Source organism: Oryza glaberrima, chromosome 1 (genome assembly GCF_000147395.1).
Source record: "Oryza glaberrima chromosome 1, OglaRS2, whole genome shotgun sequence".
Classification (NCBI taxonomy): domain Eukaryota; kingdom Viridiplantae; phylum Streptophyta; class Magnoliopsida; order Poales; family Poaceae; genus Oryza; species Oryza glaberrima.
In genome coordinates this window covers 34,213,007-34,236,096 of record NC_068326.1, presented here as the reverse complement: position 1 = coordinate 34,236,096, position 23,090 = coordinate 34,213,007, and the positions used below count along the sequence as shown (strand labels likewise).

At 44.4% G+C, this 23,090-nt stretch overlaps 3 protein-coding genes, 1 long non-coding RNA gene, 1 other non-coding gene and 1 pseudogene across 6 annotated transcripts; 5 read left to right on the top strand and 1 right to left on the bottom strand.

Annotated features, from left to right (window-relative positions):
• The first annotated feature begins 830 nt into the window (after positions 1 to 830).
• Positions 831 to 8,411, top strand: LOC127781090 (serine/threonine-protein kinase Nek5). Of its 2 annotated transcripts, XM_052308004.1 has the most exons (16): positions 831 to 1,123; positions 1,456 to 1,686; positions 1,770 to 1,836; positions 1,916 to 1,981; positions 2,067 to 2,113; positions 2,206 to 2,251; positions 2,339 to 2,419; positions 2,500 to 2,542; positions 2,621 to 2,670; positions 2,880 to 2,961; positions 3,030 to 3,079; positions 4,235 to 4,308; positions 4,597 to 4,648; positions 4,740 to 5,387; positions 5,461 to 6,884; positions 8,030 to 8,411. In XM_052308004.1, the coding sequence occupies exons 2-16, from the start codon at positions 1,589 to 1,591 to the stop codon at positions 8,373 to 8,375; spliced, it is 3,174 nt and encodes a 1,057-aa protein (XP_052163964.1). In that variant the 5' UTR covers positions 831 to 1,123; positions 1,456 to 1,588; the 3' UTR covers positions 8,376 to 8,411. The 2 variants fall into 2 exon arrangements, with proteins under 2 accessions (XP_052163964.1, XP_052163959.1); XM_052307999.1 differs by lacking the exons at positions 831 to 1,123; positions 8,030 to 8,411 and adding an exon at positions 1,335 to 1,350 and having other exon boundaries at positions 5,461 to 7,151.
• Positions 8,412 to 8,730: 319 nt separating this feature from the next.
• On the top strand, positions 8,731 to 8,890 carry LOC127760897 (U1 spliceosomal RNA). Its single transcript, XR_008015172.1, has one exon. It is a non-coding gene; the product is annotated as a U1 spliceosomal RNA (small nuclear RNA).
• A 2,158-nt stretch (positions 8,891 to 11,048) lies between these two features.
• On the top strand, positions 11,049 to 12,240 carry LOC127763735 (NDR1/HIN1-like protein 10; annotated as a pseudogene).
• Positions 12,241 to 12,451: 211 nt separating this feature from the next.
• On the top strand, positions 12,452 to 14,740 carry LOC127763744 (uncharacterized). Its single transcript, XR_008015744.1, has 2 exons — positions 12,452 to 13,066; positions 13,718 to 14,740. It is a non-coding gene; the product is annotated as an uncharacterized LOC127763744 (long non-coding RNA).
• A 2,693-nt stretch (positions 14,741 to 17,433) lies between these two features.
• On the top strand, positions 17,434 to 18,159 carry LOC127768117 (NDR1/HIN1-like protein 10). The gene has a single exon (XM_052293650.1). It carries the CDS (start codon positions 17,434 to 17,436, stop codon positions 18,157 to 18,159), a length of 726 nt encoding a protein of 241 aa, XP_052149610.1.
• Positions 18,160 to 20,433: 2,274 nt separating this feature from the next.
• LOC127760119 (uncharacterized) lies at positions 20,434 to 21,437 on the bottom strand. Its single transcript, XM_052284331.1, has one exon. It carries the CDS (start codon positions 21,289 to 21,291, stop codon positions 20,836 to 20,838), a length of 456 nt encoding a protein of 151 aa, XP_052140291.1. The 5' UTR covers positions 21,292 to 21,437; the 3' UTR covers positions 20,434 to 20,835.
• Positions 21,438 to 23,090: the final 1,653 nt, after the last annotated feature.

Below are 23,090 nucleotides of genomic sequence, written 5' to 3'. Positions count from 1 at the left end.
AAAAAAAGAAAGAAAGAAAAAGAAAAAAGAGCATTGATCACACGCGAACCTAATAAAAGGAATCAATCATAATATGGTTGGCTCAACGTAGCAAGCAAGATGAGGCATATTATCGGGCACGGAACATTGTGATGTGACAATTGCACAATACATACTGTATATAGCAAGCTTCGGTTACTCGCATGTTCTTATTTAGGATCAGTTAGGCTGTGCATGTGGTGTGCATAAGAGGAAAAATTACTGATTACTAGTATTAAACAAGAGTTTAGTGTCACAGCTCCAATATTACACTTAACCGACTGTTTCATTCAAAAGTAAAAAAAATGAATTTAATAAACCAAAATAGAGCTTTGTGTCATTTTTTTGTGTGCTTTGTTCATGGAATTACAATGGATTCAGAATTCCATGAACAAATGCAATCTCCTGACACATCAAAACCAAAAAAATTCAGAACTGACTGTACCTTCAAAATTTTGACGGATGTCACCCGAGTACATAGGAATCAGGTGCCAATTAACAACCCACGATTAGATGGAATCACGTTAATGTTTCAAAACTTCGATGATTTGGCTGATCTTGTGGAGAAAGCATTGCGCGTTCTAGCGATTTCGCAGTCGCTACGAACAAATAATGCACGATTAGGTCTAACTGATTAACTCTTAATTTTGCGTCTCAAGGGCTGAATCATCAGATACATCAAACAGCCTAATCACAGCGACTAATCCCTCCGCACATCGCTGTTAAGTATTAACCCCTTCATCATTAGTGGCGCCCATGGCGTATATAAGCCGCTCTTTCCCCCACCCTTATGGCGATTTTAAAAACCCAAAAGCAACTCACACCGGAACAAAAACGAGAAGCCAGCGAAGAGGCAAATCAAATCGAATCGCCCAAAGGAGGCGACGAGCCACCGGCTGCAGCCTGCAGCGGGAGAGGTCTCAGGTGCGGGGGAGCAGAGGCCTCGTCGGCGAGCGCGGGGACGCCCCATCGCGGTGCCCCACCGCCGGCGAACGGGGCGTCGCGGGGTTCGGCGGGGATCCCGCCGTGGAGCGGCGGCGGCGGCGGCGGCGGCGTCGTAGCCGGAGCACTCCGATCGTGGCGAATGTCGGTGGGGAGAGCCGCGGTAAGGTCCCTGTCTCGGGCAGTGGCGCGCGGTTGGTGGGAACTGTGTGCAGTACAGTTGCTAAGCTTCTCAATCACTTCTTTTTTTTTTCTCGTGAGGGGTGGCTTCTCCTTCTTTTCCTGTGCGTAGTACAGACGCGAAAACGTCGGCCATGGATTTTGTGAGGCTTGGTGTTTCTGTTGGATTTCTGTTATTGTTGTTGTTGTTCTCGTTTGAGTAAATTCACTGTGAGGGTTCTATTGGATAGAACAGGAGTATGGTTTGTTAAATTTTGATGCAAAGCATAGTGCTGTTCGATTTACGCTTATGTTTTTTCCCCGATGCTCTTGCAGAAATCGCTTCCGGCGTGGAGCTGTTGCCTGTAGGAGATGTGGAGATTGGGCATTGGAGTACTGGAGATTGAAGTTCTGCGAGGGTGATTTGCTGCTGTGAAATTGCTGAAGTTTTGGTAAGAGATTGGGAACCATGGATTCACGGATGGATCAATACGAGGTTATGGAGCAGATTGGCCGTGGCGCCTTTGGTGCTGCCATCCTCGTGAACCACAAGACCGAGAAGAAAAAGTATGATATGCGTCTCTATTCTGTTTAGCTGTAAATTATGTTTTCCTTTTAAGGGAGGTAGTTGACATCTGACTAGCTTGCAGGTATGTGCTGAAGAAAATTCGGCTCGCGAGGCAAACAGAGCGCTGTCGCAAGTCTGCTCATCAAGAGGTCAGTGAAAATCAAGAAACCTTGGGCCCTTTTCGTTCATCGGTTCATGCTGCATTGAACAATTTTAAAATATATGCAGATGGCCCTTATTGCTCGCCTGCAACATCCTTACATTGTTGAGTTCAAGGAAGCATGGGTTGAGAAGGTTTGCTCTCGAGGAACACACACTTATACACATTTTTTATATTTTTTTTTCAACTTTGTTTAGCTTATTTTGTGAGTTTTGACAGGGCTGCTATGTTTGCATCGTGACGGGATACTGTGAAGGTGGTGATATGTGAGTGCGATTTATTTGGTTGGGGCCTGGGGGATTAGTTTCTCGGCTACATTTTTAGTTGACTGTCGTCTCACTACAGTGTTTTCTAACAGGGCTGAACTGATGAAGAAAGCAAATGGAACATACTTTCCAGAGGAGGTGATCGCAACCTTTTTATAGCCCTTTTTCCGTATTCATTTAGAAATAGTGTGTAAAAGGGTACTAACTGTTATGAATAACACTCAGAAACTACTGAAATGGTTTGCTCAATTGGCATTAGCTGTGGACTATCTGCATTCAAACTTTGTTTTGCATCGTGACCTCAAGGTATGCTAAAAGATCAGTGATGCTTGCATTTAATTTATTGAGCAAGCAGTAATGTTTTATGTCCTTGTCCTTTTTTGCAGTGCTCAAACATATTTCTCACAAAAGATCAGGACATCCGTCTTGGTTAGTTTACCATCTAAATTCAAATAATTGTGGTATTGCCTCATTTTGTGCATTTAAATATCTCTGGTTTATTTGCAGGGGATTTTGGCCTGGCTAAGACTTTAAAGGCAGATGATTTAACCTCTTCGGTAACCATCTCTTATGTCATCCATATTCTGTTGCTTACCTTTTGGAATCCTGCTTCTATATTCTGTTGCTTACCTTTTGGTATCCTGCACTGCATGGAACGTTGAAACATATGTCGAATTGATCCCTATATGTTCAAGTGGAATATCATTATGTTAGCTAAATACCTTTATGTTCTCAAATTCTTATATTTTGGCATGATGCTTCTTAGGTTGTGGGAACACCAAATTACATGTGCCCAGAGCTGCTTGCAGACATTCCTTACGGATTCAAGTCAGACATATGGTCTCTTGGTAATATTCCCTTGCTCATATGGAAATGTTTAAATGTGTGAATTTCTAACTGATATAGATATTTACAGGATGTTGTATGTACGAGATGGCTGCTCATCGGCCTGCCTTCAAGGCATTTGTAAGTTGTTAACAGATCATATTCCCCAGATCACTATAATTACCTAGAAACAGTTTCTTGGCATGCCAAGGATGATTTAATTCTTATCACTCATTCTTTGGATATCTGTAAATTATCCGCCCATGGATATTTTAATGTTAATACAAAAGCAGTCCCATTTCTAATTAGTGCCACCTATCTTGTGCTCCTGCTTTTTTTTTTACTTGTTGACTTGTCATTTTTGACATCAACACAATCTCCAATACATAACGTCTTTCATGCTCTTGGAAAACGTTCAAAATATAGTGTTATCAAATTTTTAATAAGAATCGGTAGTTCTAAACGTTGACTTCATATATCCTAGGATTAAAGAGAATGGCCGGATTACACAAACTTCACCAGTATATAGTAAATTGATTATTTTTTATGTGCCATGCAACACGTGTGACAAACCAAATTGCAATCAAGCAAACATGGCACTATAGATTGATGGAGATCAGGTGCACTTATTAATGGTGCAGATGGTTCCTAATGACGGCCCTAATAGAACGGTGGTATTTGTATTTTACTGCTTATATTGCTTCATTTAAGAAGTAAAAAAAGCACTTAAAATAAAGAAAATTAGACTCTTCCTTCTGAGGTGTGGTGAACTCTGGGCTGAAGTCAGTCACTATTATGTTAGCAAATAGTGGCTTTTGCAGGACCACTTATCCTTTTTCCTCCTCTCTTTATCTCTGTGCATGTGAATTTTCACACACATGCCATGTGCCATTTTATAAGAGAAGGGTGAGTTTCTTTTTCAGGTTCATAGCATATTGGATCAGAGTTCTTCATGATCCATCCAGGAAATTCATTTCTGGACTTATGTGAATGATGTAGATCTTATATCTCATGGACTTTCAAATTTTATTTGAAGAGGTCTACTACTCTCTCCTAAGTTCGAATATTTTGCTTCCAACTAAATCCATATGCACTTATAATAATTCAATTAGAAGTACTGTTTGAAAACCTTGATGAAATTAGTAGTCTTTGCAGGCAATTTTTGTCCGATACATATGGATGTTTTCTTAAAAATATATATTTGTTTTCTTCCGTAGTGTTTACCAAATTGATGGTGTTTGACTCAAAGTTGTCAAAGTTCAGTTAATCATAAGTTTACTCCCATGTTTGTTTCAGGATATGGCTGGACTAATTAGTAAGATAAATCGCTCCTCCATTGGCCCTTTGCCTCCATGCTACTCTCCATCTATGTAAGTGCACATTCACTATATCTGTATTGATCATACATGGAGTCTTTGCTTTTTCTCATTTTTCTTGTTCATAAAATCCAATTTTCTTCATCGTCATATCCATTGTTAGTTTCCTTTTGACAAACTAGCTCTTCCACGTATTGTCTTTCTCACTGTGTTCCAAGTCAAATGATAGATAGCAGACACAACACTTTTTACTCCACAAATTATTTCACCTTTCCATTGTCATATTGAGATGGGATTCTAGTATAAGGTTAGCTAAAATGGTCTCTTTGCTGTTGAATGCAGGAAATCACTTATCAAAAGCATGCTCAGGAAGAGTCCTGAACATCGGCCTACGGTTAGCTATTATGCACACAGAAACCTCCCTGCAATACTTGTTTGTTGCATTTAGTAGATTTTGACAATATCTGTACACACTTTGTAAACAGGCATCTGAGATTCTTAAAAGCCCATACCTTCAACCTTATGTTAATCAATACCGCCCATTTGCTGATATATCACATCCCATTCACTCACTGGAGAAACCCATTACCAGTTCACGGAGCAGTCAGAAAAGCATGTCTGGTAGTCAGTGTAGTAGTATTTGTGGAAGCGATATTGACAGTATACAGTCAAGTGAAAGGAACACATCAGGGCCATCTACAAGTTCCAACAACACGATTGATACTGAAGGTGCTGAAGCTACTGATCATGTGTCAGTGAAAAACTGTTCAAGATCTGATGATGTTAAAAGCAATAAGGAAACTGTGGGTCCTGAATTAGAGAGGCAAGATTCATCTAAATCCATCCATGTTGATCAGCGGCCTAGAAACGAGATTAAGCAGCCAAAAATCATCAAGAAGATATTAACAACTCTAAGAGAAGAGAGCAAGCTCAGGCAAAATAATTCACCTATTAGAGCTAGCCGTGTAAAACTAAATTCACCAAGTAATAGAGAACAATTGTCTGATGATTCAAAGCATAGCAGTGACATCTCCTCCAGTTCAAAATCTAGTGAAGTGACATCACGAGAATCAGCAAAGGTCATCTGTGAACCTGTGAAACGGGCACAAGCATCTCCTCCTCTGAAGCATTTGGTGAGGATTGCTCTTTTTCTTGTGCTAAACTCACTTTGTTTGTGTTGCTAATATTTTGGTTACTGTCTTGCAGTCCCCTATTGTCGAACATTCTCCAAAAGCTAAAATTAAACAGGATGAGCCGCTGCAGCCAGACCCTGCCAAGCAGGCAATGGAAGATGTTGATGCAGCTGTTGGAAAGGTCAAGAACAGGACATCACCAAGTTATTCTAGACGCCTTAGTATCCCCCCTCGTAGGCCACTGGGAGCAGAGAGTCCACTTCATGCTGACACAAAACGAGCTCACAATAAGGTCATCAAGGAGCGTGCAAAAAGTCCTTGTCGACCTGTCCATGGTCCAGATAATGATATCATTGAGCCTCCAGGTTTTCCAATGGCTCCCCCAAGTCCTCTTGGGGGTGTTCAAATGAAAGTTGGCAATGCACGGGCAAAATCTGCTCCACCGAGGGCTGTATCTATCAAGGAAGACAGCAGTGATTGTTCCAGTTCCACAATTGCTTATGCTGAAAATACCAAGCTGTCTGAACCATCAAAACAAGATTCATCAGCCCAGTTGGTTTCATCTTGTAAGTGCTCAATCCCTGACGCTGCCATACAAAAACATGACCTAACAGCAATGCCTAGCTCGGAGCTAAACACCACCAATTTCCAGAAGAGTATGGCTAGTAATGATGATGTTTGTGAAAACTTAGCCTTGGAGCCATCTTCTGATATATCTGAGCAGGTGAGTATTTTCAAGGACAACGTGCCCTGCAGTAAGATATCACAGAGCACTGCCAATGCCATTGTACAGAATGATGAGGATAAGTTCACAGTGCAAGAATTGCTTTCATCAGTAGCAGATATTGCCCCATTTGTTTCAACGAAAAACTTCGCACTAGAAAAAGGATCCCCTCCTATTCAATCACTGGAAAGAACATCATCTCCCCATTTGAACCCTCCAATTGAGGATGTCATACATGTCATAAGACACAGCAGCTTCCGTGTCTGCGGTGAACAGGCAGTTGCAGAGAACGCTGAAATGGGAGTCCAAAGTTCAGATGTTGGCAAGCTTCTCAACGTGGTAAGAGAAGAGGTGGATTCGAGAAGCATCCCATCAAATAATCTTGTGCCTCACAGACTTCCTGATTGTGCTGCACCCAAGCCCAATATTTCGGAAACTAATACCATCAGCTCGAAAACAGCCTGTTCAGATGTTGTAAAATTTCTTACTGTCCCTGAAGTAAATTCTACTACTACTGCTATCAACAATGGATTCAAGGAGGAGGCAAGCCCAACGAAGGAAATTCTAGATGTCAAGTCTTTCAGGCAGCGAGCCGAGGCCCTTGAAGGACTCCTGGAGCTTTCTGCGGATCTACTGCAACACAATAGGCTGGAGGAGCTTGCGGTTGTTCTAAAGCCTTTCGGGAAGGATAAGGTATCTCCTCGAGAAACAGCAATCTGGTTGGCCAAAAGTTTTAAAGGGATGATGAATGATGAAGCGAGTCGCAGTTCAATGTGAGTACATATAATACCCATATAAGGCCATAACATTAACCTTTTTCCGTTGTTTTTGGTTTGTGCTCTGCATCTCGAATTGTTGCTTGATCACATCACCCTTATTTACATCGTGTGATCCATTGGTCCCATGTTTGCGTCTTTAGTTTTCATTCTTTACGGTACATTTTGTAAATAGTCCAGACTCTTGAACAGAAATAAGACATGTCAAAGTATGATGTAAATTTATATAATAATCAAGCTAATGAAATGACTGGTTTGATCCAATGTTTCTTTGCTTGTGTTTGTGAAAACTATCCCAAAATCCAGAAAATATGGTTTCATGTACAGATCATCTGCTGGCACTACCAATAGCTGTTATAACTCTTATTATCCCGGATGCAGCACAGTTGAGTAAACAAATTGCACTCATATCCACTTGAGTCACTTTTCAGACTAGCACAACACTTGTTTGCCAACCAAAGGTGCAACAGACCGGATAGGCTAGGCTAAACTGCATACTTTCCTTTGAGCACAAATCTCTCATTCCACAAGCACACAAGCCTTCTTGACTTCTTGTACTAACTGATACTACTCAGTATATTGTTGTACTTGACACCTTTGCGCAATTGCGGTTTCCACCATCCGGTACCAGCAGCCTGGATTTCTCTTGTCGCCGCCTGTTTGCTGGTACGAGCCTCGAAGAATTCGTCCGATTCTTGTCTTGCCTTAGCACATAGATATTGCATCAGCATCAGCATCAGCATCAGCCATCGACAAACGCCATCATCTATATCTACAGATGCTATCTATCATGTCACGCCACCCCCATCTGTGCCTCCGGCCATGTACTACTCGGGACAAGAACTCCATGTCGAGCACGGCGGCGGCGATCCTCCCCCGTACCCTCAGGCTCAGCCGGCGGCGCTGCATCCCCAGCGCCGCCGGCCCAGCGCGTTCCGCGTCCTGGTCAGGGCATTCATCGCCGCCTGCACCGTCGTCGTCGCTGTCGCCGTCCTCGTCTGGCTCATCTACCGGCCGCGGGCGATCCAGGTGGCCGTGGACGCCGCGACGCTCTCCCGCTTCGCCCTGAACACGACGGCGAACCCCCGGCCGGTGCTCTCCTTCAACCTCACCGCCGGCCTGACCATCCGGAACCCGAGCAGGCGGACGGCCGTCTACTACGACGTGCTGTCGGCGGATGGTTTCTACCGGGGGCTGCGCTTCGGCGCCGCCGCGCTGCCGCTGTCGTACCAGGGCGGGAGGCGCGCCGACGCGGTGCGCGCCGTGCTCGTGGGGAGCTCGGGCGTGGTGTCCTGGGACGCCGGCGCGTTTGGTGAAGACAACCACACGGGGGTGTTCCCGGTGACCCTGTGGGTTCTCGGCGCCGTGCGGTACAAGTACGGCGGGCTGATGACCACGTCGGCGACCATGCTGTCCGCGAGGTGCCCGCTCGCGCTTAAGCTCGTGGAGGCGTCGAGCAGGGTCGAGTGTACTGTGATTAGCTTCTGAGTCGAGCCTATTTAGTGATATGGAGTATTTGATCGAGAAATTGAGAGCGTATTTGATGGAGTATCCTTGTCGATCTTGGCTTGGAGTCTCTGAAATTCCAAAGCCGGACATGGGCGATCGTAGGCGTGGTGGATTGTGTCACGGACTCACGGTCACGGGGTGCGATCGTACGCGTCCGAGCCGCGGACTCCGAAGCGAAAGTCCATCAAAAGAGTACGGCCCACGTAGTGGAGGCCCAACGCCCGGGACTGCAAACCTGCACGACCACGATCCCGTTTAGTACCACCTCGACAACTCGAGCCGATGGGGGTGGGAGCGCTCCCTATATAAGAGGCGGCTGGTGCAACTTTGCAGCATACTTACCTGGACGGGGTAGACGGGCGATAAAGAAGGCCCGTGGCCTAGATCAATGGCTCACATTGCACTTGGTGAGCGCGTTGGTTTACCATCTCCCCAAGTGGGAGAGTGGACGTCATAATTTGTGGTAGAGGGGGTACGCGTTCGCGCGGCCCCTGCCAATTCTCTCAAATTAAAATTCTTGTCCTATCTTTTGCAATGAAGTCCTTGTTTGGCTTTAGCAAAATATTTTGGTTCCTAATGGAGAACAGGCCCGGTCGCCCGGAGATACGTGGATAACTGGCCCATTATAATCACACATCTGTCCAACATTCATCATCTTGTCTAGCTTCCTTGTTTTTAAACAAAGTTGTGAATTTGCGATTTTGTAATTCAGATTCGTTTGACAAATGACTTAGTTGTAGGATTTTGCAAACAGATATCATGATAAATTTTGTCATTAAAAATAAAAGGAAGATAACATAACTTAGAGATTGAACCGGAGTGAACTAGGGATTGAACGCCTGATCCGCGCATGTAAAATCCCTGATGTGACATGCATTTTAGTCACTATTATTATTATCGCGTGGGTACTTGTCAAAGAGTATACTCTCCGTCTCAATAAGAGGAGACTCATATCTCATACTAGGTTAAGGTTTTTTTTTTTTTGACGAAGAGAGTATTGTGCTAGTGTATTGCATGCATGTGGACCCTATACTCTCAGACCCTGTTTAGATGGGACTAAAACTTCTAAGTCCCTATCACATTAGATGTTTGGACACTAATTATAAATATTAAACATAGACTATTAATAAAATCCATCCATAATCTTGGACTAATTCGCGAGACGAATTTATTGAGCCTAATTAATCCATAATTAGCCTATGTGATGTTACAGTAAACATTCTCTAATTGTGGATTAATTAGGTTTAAAAAAATTGTCTCGCAAATTAGCTTTTATTCATGTAATTAGTTTTGTAAGTAGTATATATTTAATACTCTAAATTAGTGTCTAAATACATAAACTAAAGTTAAGTCCCTGATCTAAACACCACCTGAGGTGCTGGTGTGCTGCATGTGTGGACACTATATTTTCTCTCTCCTCTCCTTAACTGCTTTGGTAACTATTTTTTTTAATCAAACTTTAAATATTTTTCATTCTAAATCATATATCGGATTTATAATTCGATTACACTGTTACATTCGATATAGATAAACCTTTATAATAAGATCTCATGTGAGTATATTTTAATAAAAAATATATATGTATCAAAAAATATTGTTCTATCACTTATAAAAAAATGTTTCATCATTTGACCATATATGTCCCAACTCACTCCATAACATGTTTCAGAGATATGCAACATTTACAAAATATTTATTGTAACACCAACAATCATTGGACAAAACATTTTGCCCTAATGGCCGAAACATAGAAAAACTCCTACGAATATATATATATATATATATATATATATATATATATATATATATATATATATATATATATATATATATATATGCAAATACTTTATTATCTTGAAATATTTTTTTTATCACGCATAAGTTGTAACCGTTGAATGTCACAGAATATTTACCGCAACATCCAAAAGAATATCGCATGCAATATTTGTAAATGCCATAGTAAAACATTAAGAAATACTTATCGAGACATCGAAATAATATTGTATGCAACATTACAAAGAGATCCATTGAAAAAAAAAGAAGAATATTTTTTTCAAAATATGATCTTGTGAGATCTTGTTGTAAAGATTTAATTGTAACAAATATAACGAAATAATCAGATCCTTGATCGAATGAATAGTTTTTGAGAAAAAGTATTTAAAGGTTGTTATATGGCCGCGTCAGAGATAAAAGAGTACCGATTTTTCTCAAGCCGCCAGTCGCGTGGGCCCTGGGGTGGAGTATTCTCCCGATTGAACCAGGATAAACTGTTGAACCAGATCAGATGGGGAAAAATAATTTAGTAATACGCATATCGAAGGCTTGCTTGACTTTCTCATAGCTCAAGCTTTTCAATAAGCCGACAATGAAGGGTGCGAATTCTGAAAATGGTTGTGAATCTGAGCTTACTAGCATCAGTGTAAAAATGGTTGTTTATGCTCAAAAAAGGTAAAAAGGCTGACCTAGTCTTGGCAGGAAAGAACACAGGAAGAAGCACGCGCGCAGGTGGTGCAAACATGTACGCCTCAAAGTTGTGATCCGCGGTGAGGCAAGCGAAATTTCAAAGCCATGTCAGCCAGTGAATAAATGGACGCGTGTTCCCTTGAAAATTTCCTTACCCCAACCTTTCAAGTTTCAAAGAAGAAAACTCCTCAGGTAGTGTCAGAATCCAGACTCCAGGAGCAAATCAGCAAACGCGTCAAGAACTCGGAAGCACACGCGCTTCCAAGAAAATTTCCACTGCGATCCTCTTCAACATCTTCGTTTCCCATCCGATCGCATAGCGTATAAATATCACCAGCTACCTGATTCATTATTCATCCATCACTCGTTCGGTCTCTCCCATATAATTCTAAGCAGATCAATTGTCACAACTAGCTACGATCATGGCAGCCTACGGGAAGCCGCAGCCGCCGCTGAACGACGCGTACTACGGCCCGCCGATCCCGCCGCCACCGGCGGCAGCGTACTACGGCGCAGCGGCGCCTCCGCCCGCGCCACGCCGGAGCGGCCGCGCACCGTCTGCTCTGCTGCCTCTTCAGGGTGCTCGCCGTCGCCGTCATCGCGCTCGGCACCGCCGTCCTCGTCCTCTGGCTCATCTACCGCCCCAGCGGCGTCAAGGCCTACGCCGACACCGCTGCGCTGTCCCGCTTCGACCTCACCAACGGCGGCAGCCTCCTCGTGTACAACCTCACCGTGGGCATGCGCGTGCGCAACCCCAACCGCTTCGGCATCAACTTCAGGAGCGTCGACGCGCAGGCGTCCTACGACGGCGACCGGTTCGGGTACGCGCCGCTGCAGCCGTTCTACGTTGGTCGGAAGAGCGACGCCAGGTTCGACGTGACGCTGAGCGGCTCGGCGGCCATCGACGACCGCGACGTGGAGCGCACATACCGGAGGGAGACGGCGCAGGGGTCTTACGAGGTTAAGGTCAGGGTGTACGCTAGACAAGGATTCAAGGTCAGGGGCTTCAGGCTGAACAACAAGAGCAAATTCACCTGCACGCTGAACCTGCCGGCGCCCAGCTCCGGCAACGGCACCGCGAGCGGGACGCCGACGACGGTGTTCACGAGGAAGCAGCCGAAGTGCGACGTGGACTATTGACGTGTTCGTGTCACTGATACGACATGGAGGCATGATCGAACTCCTCGGCTGGGAACGACACGACACAGTCTGCCATGCTTTATTTAATTTGTTCAGCTTGTAGAAAATTCTTTCGAAAACATGTATTTGTATATGCACGAATGAATAGATGGAGCTATATGTATTTATGCACGAATGAATTGATCGAGCTAGCCGGGTTTTTGTGCGGCTATTAAATTCAGAAATCTTACTTCAGAAACATCAAAGCGGGAGACAGAATCAAACGGAAGTCTTTCTTTCTTTTTTTTTTATAGTAACCACCTCTTTATTTATACGGGGGACTCGGCGATATCACGAGTCACGAGGCGATTTACAAAAGCTGGGAGGGGATCAGTCCAGACATCAGACCAATCCGGGTCCCTACTAGTACACAAACGAGCCAGTTCATGGGCACACCGATTACAGCTACGATGAACATAAAAGAAAACAACTCTGACAAAGTTTTTATGAATAAAATCCTTAATCTCCTTGAACAGAATTCCTCCCGGCGCATGATCATGAGCATTCATCTGGGGACGTTTTACGGTGCCCCCCACTTATGTGTGTAGTAGTGTAGTAGGATTATATCTAACCGTTAATTGTCATGGGCATTTTAGTCTTTATATTTATTTCGGTGGAAGGATATTTCGGTAATTTCGCGTTCGCACAGTATTCCTCATCGTTTCTCCCGATCCCCCACCATCTGTTGATTATGTTCGCCGCCTCCATCGCCCTCATCCACCAAACCGAGCACTCCGCCGGTGCCGCTGCCACGCCGTCCCTCCACCGGAGCGCCGAAAAGCCCTCGTCGTCCCCCTCCACTCCTGTCCACCTTAGTCATCAAGGTCCGGCGCCGACAAACCACGTGGCCCCTGGCGCTTCATTGCCCCTCGCCGGTCCCTTCGCTTTCCCCCGCCGGACACCTCGCTGCCCCACGCCGGGATTCTCGATGATCTCCCCAACGGCCGCCTGCCCTCGTTTTGCATGGAGTCGCCGACCCTCGTCTGATTTGGAATCGGAGTCGTTGCCACCTCTCTATTTTTATTCAGGTAATGCAGCAGCTGCTCAGCAAAAAACTTTAGGAAGGCTTCTTTTTGAGCAAGATTATCCATTTCCCTAATCGATTAATTACCGTCGTAGTTTAAGGTCTTCAGGATTTGCTAGCTGCTATAGAATAGAGAAAGACAGGTCTGAAGTATTTGCTATTGATTAGAGGAATACAGGATTGTTTGAATGGTGTTTGATCTTTGCTGCGATTACATAAATACAGTAATGTTTGAAATGGTGTGAACTGTGCTAGATTAAATTTGATGCTATATATGCTATTAGATTGGAGTTATTAGCTGTAAACTTATAACTTGATGTTATTTATGAAAACAGAAATTGTCAGATTCACAATGGAGTGTAATCATTCGATTATTGGGAATGTAATTGTGTTATAAATCTATATATGGGTATAATTGGTTATAGGAAATTAACCCTGAACTTACCTGATCAGGTGCATTTATGTAGCCCTTAAACTGTGATTTACTGTATACTTCTGCCATCACTGTACACATAACAGCCGTATAAGCTTAGTATACTAGATGACTCTAAATGTGGAATTTTTAAGATTCATCATTTGCCCATATAAGTACATTTTGGTTGTATTAAATTTTGTGGTTTGACTAACAGTTGAACTTTGGAAATATGAATTGCAGAAATTTGGAATGGCTGACAATCACATTAGTTTGGAGGAGGTTGCAAAGTATAAAAGTGTGATAACCAAGGAGTTTAGAAGCGAGGCAAAAGGATATAAGTTCTATAATGATTTTCCCTTTGTTGATATATTCTTGAAAACTAGATGTATCTTTAGAGTTACAAAAAGGTGAGACTTCTTGTGATTTTGTAATTACTGTGTAAGTTCCCCATGCACTGTTTTTCAACTTGGGCTTATATAATTTACATATGATGGATGTTAAATTCAATGTTTTCTAAAAATTATTACACAGTCTAACTGCATCATATATTTCCTATGTTGCAGCAGACGAACAGTTGATATTGCCATCTCTGAATTCATTGTCGCCAGGAGATCAGTTGATGTTGAGAATCTCTGCGAGGAGAAGAAATGAAGTGTTTTGCTTTGGTTTCGAATTCGTTGCAGTTTCTGTGATTCAGATTTTCAGTATTACAGAAGGCATGGAAGTGCGTGAAAGTAGGGAAGAGGATTTTGATCCCTCGAGGGGATATCCTCTCGTTGTTTGCATGTCACTCAAATGGTTATAAAAAAATTTGAAAAAAATTAAGAAGATGTATTAATATGTGATATATCACTCCACAAACATGCAAGTAAAAATTCAACTTCTACATCTCGCAACGAAAAAAACAAATTTGACTCTGGATATACGTTAACTAGCTGCGGTTCAATTTGTTTTTTTCGTTACGAGATGTAGAAGTTGAATTTGAACTTGTATGTTTGTGGAGTATTATATCACATGTTAATACACTTTCTCAATTTTTTTCAAATTTTTTTATAACCATTTAAGTGACATACAAAGAACGAGGGGATATCCCCTCGAGGGATTAAAACAGTTTTCCTGAAAGTAGTCGTACTGAAAATTGCATTGGTGGCTCATATTTTGTTCTTCATGATTACACCTTGAGATTTTTGTACCCTCAAATTTAACCGTAGAAGAAATAAAAGGGTAAGGTAGTTTAAATGTAATAAGATCACAATTCTGACAGTACTGGATATTGCACTGCTAGCTTATAATTTTTTCCCCCTTCAGTTCATTGCCCTGTATTTTCAAAACCCATGGAAATTGAATTTCAGTGCTCTGAATTCTCTTCTAAAAACAGAATCTAATATGCATTTCACTAACTTTTGCGCTGACATTTTTTTTTACCGAAACGGATGGCAGGAGCTTTGGCCATTCATTTCAGATGGACTGGGAATAAAACTGTAAACTTTTAACTTTTGTTTGTCTGTTTCATGAAACTGGGAAATGCACATCTTCATGCGAAATTAAGAGAAGAAAAAAACCGTGGCAAGAAACAATGGCACGGCCTGGAACTAATGCTCTGTTGATCTCAACACTGTTTGTAGTTCAGCAATGTCCAGGAGCTAACTAATCCATGAAATTATTGTTCACACGAACGCTGGTAATTAATCAGTAGCGATCTGGTCGAAGATAAAAAAAAATAACGATCTGGTCGCCGCCGCCGGCCTTTCCTCACGCCGCCGCAGACGCTGGTTAATCTTCCCCTCAACACATCAAGAAATAAACAGGACGGCCCCATCGCAATATATGTGCAATTACGGATTACACCCTCTCTTAGTGTTGAATTACAAGAATGCCACAATAATTTTTTCCAAAATTACCCTTCTACTACACTACTACAGCCCTATACTAGATGTAGTAGTAACAAATTTCCACCCTTAGATCTCATCTCCTCAACGGTCCATATCCATCCATAGATACACTAAAAAAATCCTTCGTCTGGATTGCTGTCACCAAAATCTGTGAATCAGTCTAAAAAGAAGAAGGAATCAAACGGACGAAAAAACTGTTAATTCGAAATGGCCCAGTTAAAATGACCAATTGTATGGGCTAGCATGGCCCAGTGAGTTGACAACACCCACGTATCATGGTGGCCCATGATCATGGTCCACCTCGGTGGTCCTGTTGTAGCCCAGTAGGTAACTATTATGTTTCAAGGAAAAAGTCTATACTTTATCCTTCAGTTATAGTCGGAGTCTGATTTTCATTCCTCGACTGTAAACCGGGTATAACACATTCCTAGTATCAATATTGACTTATTTTGCCTCCCCGAGAAATTTTGATGGTGGTTTCACCTGATAAGGCATTCTCTTAGAATGGTTTGCAATGTAAATATGTAATCCATTGGATTTCATGCAAAATTCTTTATAAGTTTATCCCGAAAACTTTCCAGTTCTTCTACGAGACAGACTTTACTGAACTTGAGGCATTCATATCATTGCCAATATTAGAAGCTACGTTCAAGATCAAGACAATCTTTCCACTAGTTCGTCTGCATCAAACGGCTCAATGCATGATGTGATCCACAGTTGTCTTGCATGTGCAGTAGATGTACAGTATAAGAGCATCTCCAACAGCCTCTCTAAATCGAACTCTCCAAACACCCATATAGCTAACTCCCCATCTAATTTAGCTAGTCAAACTAGATACTCACTCCAACTGACTCTCTATTAATCATCTTCAAAATAATAACGGACCCACATGTCAGCCTATACTCATATTCTTCTTCTCTCTCTCTCCCCCTTCTTCCTTCCCGTTGCCGACGGCGGCCGCGCGTGGTGGTGCTGCGACACGGGGAGGCGGGCGGCTGCGCGCGGTGGTGCGGCGACGCGAGGAGGCGGGCGGCCGTGCGCGGTTGTGTGGCGACGCGGGGAGGCAGGAGGCGAGACGCCGGCGGCTCGCGACAACGACCCGAGGCGACACTCGGGGCATAGCTCGGCGCGGCGGCTCGTGACGACCTCGACAGCGGATCTAGAGGGGGGCGGCGACGGAGCTCGGCGGTGGCGGTGGCCGGCCGCGAAGACGATGGGGTGGCGGTGGCCGGCCGCAGCGACGACGGGGCGGCGGCGCCCTCGTCACTCCACATCTGACTCCGACGATGGAGACCACAGGTGCGTGCCGCGTGGAAAAAGAGAGGAAACAGGCATGGGTCCCACATATGGCTAGCCGGCTTTGGCTGGCCAACTTTGGCTAGTTTGGTGGGGAATTTAGCCAGCCGGATGGCTTGGAGAGGCATTTGGCTAGTTTGTTGGAGTAGATTTTTTTTTTTTGCAAGTTAGCCAAATTTTGACTTGGAGAGCTATTTGACTAGGCTCTTGGAGATGCTCTAACAGAAGGTATGTGCCTCTTTGATGCCGTGCGTTGGGAAAAAAAAAAAAAAGAAGACGTCAACAGTTGTGAAACAGGTGGGCCTGATATGCGCACATCTTTGGTGGGCTAGTGATGACATAGAACCAGGTTACTAGTATCATTTTTTTAGCGCTGGAAACAAAGACCGGCTCGTCAAACCTTAACTGTCGAAGTGTCAACCGTCAACGTACGCTGCCGGCCGCCTATTCCTCTCTGCCGCCCCATTCCATGCATCGAGCGTTAATATTCCATGCATCGAGCGTTAAACCGTTGCCCCTTTCAATCACCAGTTCACCACCCGCAGATCGTTCGATCCCCAGCCTCCTTAGTCCAACAACGCGCGCCAGTATCCCCTGAAAACAATAGCCGTGCACCCCCTGTTCCGCACTAAAATCCCACGCACAAGTCATCGCGGGCGTTCTATACTTCTATCCATATCTCGGTCGCTACACGCGTTACATCCGTACGCTTCATACATATACTGCTCCTACCTAAGATCGATCGATCAATGCGCTTCTCAACAGGTAATGGGTGATCACGCAATGGCCAATAATCACGAGCACAAGGTGGACCACCTCGACCAGCCCTTCTACGGCCCGCCCGTTCTCCCTCCGGTCGAGCCGCCGTCCGCCGCCGCCGCGCGCCGCCGGTGCGTCGCCGACCCGTACGCGCTCTGCTGCAGGGCGATCCGCGTGCTGACGATCGTGGTCATCGCCGTCGGCGTGGTGGCGCTGGTGCTCTGGCTCGTGTCCCTGCCCAACGCCCTCAAGGCCTACGTCGACTCCGCCGAGCTCACCCGCTTCGAGCTCGGCGGCAGCGACGGCGCCAAGCGGGGCCAGCTGCTGCGGTACAACCTCACCGTGGCCGTGAGCATCCGCAACCCGAACCGGGACCAGGCCGTGCTGTACCGGCGGCTGGAGGCGGTGGTGCTCTACAGCGGCGAGAGGTTCGGGTACGTCGACTTCCCGCGGACGCGGCAGGGGCGGAAGAGCACGATGGTGATCCGGCCGAGCTTCGTCGGGCAGGGCGTCCTCGCCGGCGCGGCGGCGTTCGGAAGGGAGAAGGAGGAAGGGTTCTTCAACATCAACGTGAAGCTCCACATGAGGGTGCGTCTCAAGGTGATGGTCTTCGTGGACAGCGTCGAGTACAGGCCGGACGTGGACTGCTACATCAGGGTGCCCGACCCGAGCAACGCGACGGCGGTGGCGATGGGGTTCACGGCGACGCGCTGCCGTGTCGACGACTTCATGTGATGGACTGGACCCTGCAGGGTGCAGCATTGCATTGCACGTATAGGTGACTTCAGATTGTTCATTGTGTATATTATGATCTTCGAGACAGCAAAAGGAAGTTTTTCTTTTCAAACGAATTGAATCAAAAGGAAGTTTGATCGTCCATGACGAATTAACGATTGTGCAACTTTATTTAGTGTTGTGTTTAACTGCAGTATCAATGAATCAAATCTTCGGCTAAATTTCAACACTTGTGCTTGTGTGTCTTCATGGATAGAGGAGGATGGGAGACAGTTTTCTTTCCTCTGAAGCAGTCAAGCTTGGCTGGCTGGTGCCCTTAGTATCTGACATTTGTGGGGATCAATGCCATGTTTCAATGTGTAACCGTTTTATTTCTAGGTTATTCCTCTTTTAAAATAATAGAAGGTTTTATTAATCAACGAAAACATCTAATCTCTGCAGCAACAACAACAAGTACGCAACACTATAAAAGAGAGAAAACTAGACAACATGACATATCATGTTGCCTTGTGACACCTTACTAGGGCTATCAAAAAAGCTAGAGACTCGTGAGCTGCTCGAGCTCGGCTCGAGCTCTTGACAAGCCGAGCCCGAGCCTAACCTCAAGCTTGTGAGCTTTTTCGAGCCGAGCTCAAGCTTTTCACGAGCCTAGATGTATATGTACTTTTATTTTTTATATGACAGACTAGTAGGTTAAAAGATAAATTAGTATACATTTATTTAAAAAATTAGTATGTGTTGGTATTATATATTAATTTTAAGTTAATTAGTATTTATAATATAATCAAAATATACATTATCATATACTCGGTCGAGCTAGCGAGCCTAACCGAGCTCGAAGACGGATCAGGCTCAACTCGAGCTTGTGTCGAGCTCGAGCCTAGAAAGCCAGGCTCGCTTGTGCTCGGCTCATTGACAGCCCTACACCTTACACCAACACCTTAACAAGAAACTGTTATTTGCCCCCCATATCGTCTAAACCAACTTCAAGTCTGTGAGATTTTTATCCAGCGTTAACTCCAACACAACACCTACAATAAGCAAGTCGACAAACAAACACCAACATTATCGGATCGAGATAGGCCAAATTAATATACGAGTATTAGGGCTTTCACCATATAGAGATCTTGCCAACAGTAACAATTGCTCCAATGCCACCACACCCGCAAAAAGAGAAAAGCAACCAGAATAGAATTCTGGTCATGACTGATTGTGGCCGTTGAATCGTTCTTCCCAAAGACACTGGAGGAGACCACCCACGTTTTCACTTCCGAATTATTGCCATCAACCTCAGCAAATTGAACAACCGTCTAACGAAATGTTGCCTCCAATGGGACACCTCCGTCGAGTGGATGGAAAGGGCTTGATATCGAAGACCTAAGACTTCAGTGGACTAATCATCACTCATCACAGATTGCTAATTGTTGAGGAGGTGTACAGAGAGGACCAACGTTGTCTGGCATTGGCTAGATCCAATTTCTCATCGATTTGCCAAGAGGAGGAAAGAAAGAAAAGGATAAAATCCTCTTGGAAACCTTGGACGCCTTGCCTCATCAGAGCACCATTGCAGTCCTCAGAAGATTTCCTTGTTGTTTATGGTTGTTACCTCTATACAAACAACACCACTAACCGGTCACCTAGCCAATCACAATTCGAGGGATTGTAGTCACTGGATAAAGTACATCTACTCGCGGTGGATGTAGTTGAGGTGCCGAAGAGATCTTGAGGCCACCACAACCCTGATGGCGGCTCCATGGGATGATATGTATGGAAAGGCCCGGGGGTTCTTAAAAAATGATATCATGTTGCTATGTAATATTAGAGCTTGTATTCTTTGTTAGCCGTGTTTGTATCCTTTGACGCGAACTATATTTTGATCGAGTTGGATCTTTTTTTTTCTAAGGGGTGGATGGAAGTTTGTGACCCATTGATGGTTAATAATACTAGTAATCGAATTAGTACTTCTAGAATAGGCTGGGCAGTCAACTTTTGATGAATCCTGGCAATAGAAGAATAAAATTGGGAAGAATGAATACATGCCAATTTTTTGTTGTTTATGGTTGTTACCTGTTCCAACAACTAGATTTAGCATTTACATTATATTGCCCCTTATGAGATTAAGAACATGTTTGACATAGCTCCAGATTCCAGATCCACACTAGATGTGGACTTTATAAGTTAAATTAAAGTGGTTGAAAATTGTATGTTTCAAAATGATTCATTCAAATGTTATCAATACAATCATAGATCTAGATCCGTCGATTTATGAAGCTAGAAATACCTAGCTACAAGAAATCCTGGATTTGGAGTTATGCCAAACCGGGCCTAAGTGTGCAGGATGATACTAAGTAGTAAGTAGTACGATGATACGCTGTGCTCAATCCTCAGTGAGATTGTGTCACTCTATTTGTACTGAGGAAACATCTGCGACATGAAACTGGAAAAAAAATAATACTTCACTAACTAATATTGTGCCTAAGATGGAGAACAACTTAAACAACAAATAATCTATTCTTCATCTGTTAATCAGCATCTGTATTTTGTATGATTCGTATATCAAGCCTACTTTGGAGTTCCAATTTGTTTAAGAATCGAACCAGCTATTAGCAACTAACAACATGACAAGTAAATTTTTTTTGGTCGTTTTTCTGAACGAGCGAAAAGTAAATCTCAACTTTACACCGCGATGGACATCGTCTGGAGTGACCGGGCGTCTCTTCGGTCCGGCGACGCCGCCGGTGAGCAGAACGCCGGCGTGGTGATCGGCGTCGTCCCCTTCTCCGTCCCCTCGTCTATCGTGGACAGGCTCCTGGCCGGGCCCCCGAACATCTTCTTCCACCTCTCGAGCTCGCACTGGTCCGGCTCCTGGTCATCATCCTCTGCCTCGCCGGGTTGGCGCTCCCGCGACGGCCACCGCCGGTTCCTCTCCAAGGACGGCCTGGCCATGCGCAGCTGCTGGCTCTCCTTGTCATTGAAGCATATGCCGAACAGGACGAAGCCGCGGCTGGACGCGACGGCCTCGCGGCGTCGCCACCACCGCCGGACAAGAACGGCCACGAGTAGAGACAACAGCGCGACGAAGACGCCGGCGGTGAGCGCGAGGGCGAGCACCATGCGGGCGTCCTCCCCCATCTCTTCTCCTCCCCTGTTTCTCCAGCAACGCGCGGTTGTTTCCGCGGCTACTACTCCAAGCGAGGTTTGTGGAAGCTGCACGAGAATTGGACTATACGATGGCAATGTCGGATGAACCAGGCCAGAAGAAACGAAGTCTTTGCCGGTCGTTGTACAGCTAAGCTGCTAATGACAGTGAAAACGCTAGGTTTATTTGTGTCCACGAAAGACCGGAGCTGCGGTAAACGGTTCACCTGCTACTCCTACTCGTCCAGTTGCACATTCGACTGTGTTGCCGGCGGCTTATTCTGTTCGTCAGAAAATAACTTGCGATTTTTTTTGACCGGTTCCTACTTCAGATAATTTCTGGAGTAACTGAAACACCCAGTTGATTCTTTTTGAAATTGTTGTTTTGCTAAATTTTCTTCAGTTCTGAACTTCTGATTTCAGATGCAACCGCAACGTTCCGTCCGTCAACCAGCGCGCGGGCGGGAGCCGTCTTGCAAGACAGGAGTACTTGTTTGTACTACCTATACAAACGAATTACTACTCCACTGAACCTGCACGGAGAGTACGTTAAAACGTGGAACTCGGAGCAATTTCCAGGGCTCATTCATTTTAGCAGTCTTCAGATTGACCACACATGTTCAGTCAGGCAGGACGCAAACCGGGATATCCTTCTCTGAAACAAGCCAAAAGTGGTCAAAACGAAAGAGATAGCACGCGCTTTGTTTAGTACACGGGCCCAAAAGCCTAAACTTTTATTTCGCTATAAAAACAAAAACTGGCCCAGACCGTAAATTTTGATTTTAATGGAAGGCCTAAGCTGAAGACTATTGTCTCGGTCCATGACGGCCTTGTTTTTCATGGGCCAATTTAAGCCAATATTAACGGGCAGGAAATTTGAACTAAATTAGGTTGTAGCAAATCGCAAATGGCCCACGCACAACTGGTACAGTTCGTACGTACCGCGTACATACTCTTTTTCTTACCATGTGTTTGTTTTGAGAGATTTGTTAGATTGGGTTGGGTCGAACTCATTTTCATGGTGGTTTAGTTGTAAGACTAGATGCGATGGATTGTCTTCGAAGGTAAATATTCTACTGATATCCAGATTCGGCTGACCCATGAAAATCTGGCACCGCACCGACCCAACTCTCCCGCACGGGTCACATCAAGCGCACATGTCTCGTCACAGTATATCTTTATAGAAATATATACAAAATAGCATGATACGAAGATACCAAATTTACAGATCTAGAACCTACGGAGGTATCATATATGCTATCGGAGACAACATATCCGATACCTATGATAACATGCTGACGTCAACATAATATATAAGTACCAGATCTTACGGGATATAATGTGTGGTACTGGAGGTACCATATTCGATACCTACGGTACCATGATGATGTTAGCTATCTCGTTACTATGGTATATCATTATGTAGTCTCCGTCATAACTTTAACCGTGCCCATGCGAGATGCCTCTGTGACCACGCGGACAATTTTTGATTATTTTTTTGGGAGGGGGGAGGGAGAAATTAAAACCCTTACTCTTTTCTAGGGTTATCCATTAATCTTATTCAAAATTGCTTTTGGTTGAGCTTGATGCTAAAGTAGTTTTGGATCGTTGAACTCTCTCTTTCTAAAATTCCTCTCATGCTATGCAAATTGAATCTTATAGTTGTGGATTTGGAGTTTGGGACCTAGTGTGTGTTACACTCAATCTTCAGGATTAGGGTTTGTGCAAGGGTTGTGTGGTGTTTGTTACTTTTGAAGGTTGAAGACTCCGACGGTTAGGCGTTGCTCCCGAGT

Bases quoted from the DNA above. Each gene is read 5' to 3' on its own strand.
- LOC127781090 (XM_052308004.1), top strand. From the start codon at position 1,589: ATGGATTCACGGATGGATCAATACGAGGTTATGGAGCAGATTGGCCGT. The intron at 1,982-2,066 runs GTTTGCTCTCGA...GAGTTTTGACAG, and splicing joins AGGAAGCATGGGTTGAGAAG to GGCTGCTATGTTTGCATCGT. The intron at 4,309-4,596 runs GTAAGTGCACAT...TGTTGAATGCAG, and splicing joins CCATGCTACTCTCCATCTAT to GAAATCACTTATCAAAAGCA.
- LOC127768117 (XM_052293650.1), top strand. From the start codon at position 17,434: ATGGGTGATCACGCAATGGCCAATAATCACGAGCACAAGGTGGACCAC.
- LOC127760119 (XM_052284331.1), bottom strand. From the start codon at position 21,291: ATGGGGGAGGACGCCCGCATGGTGCTCGCCCTCGCGCTCACCGCCGGC.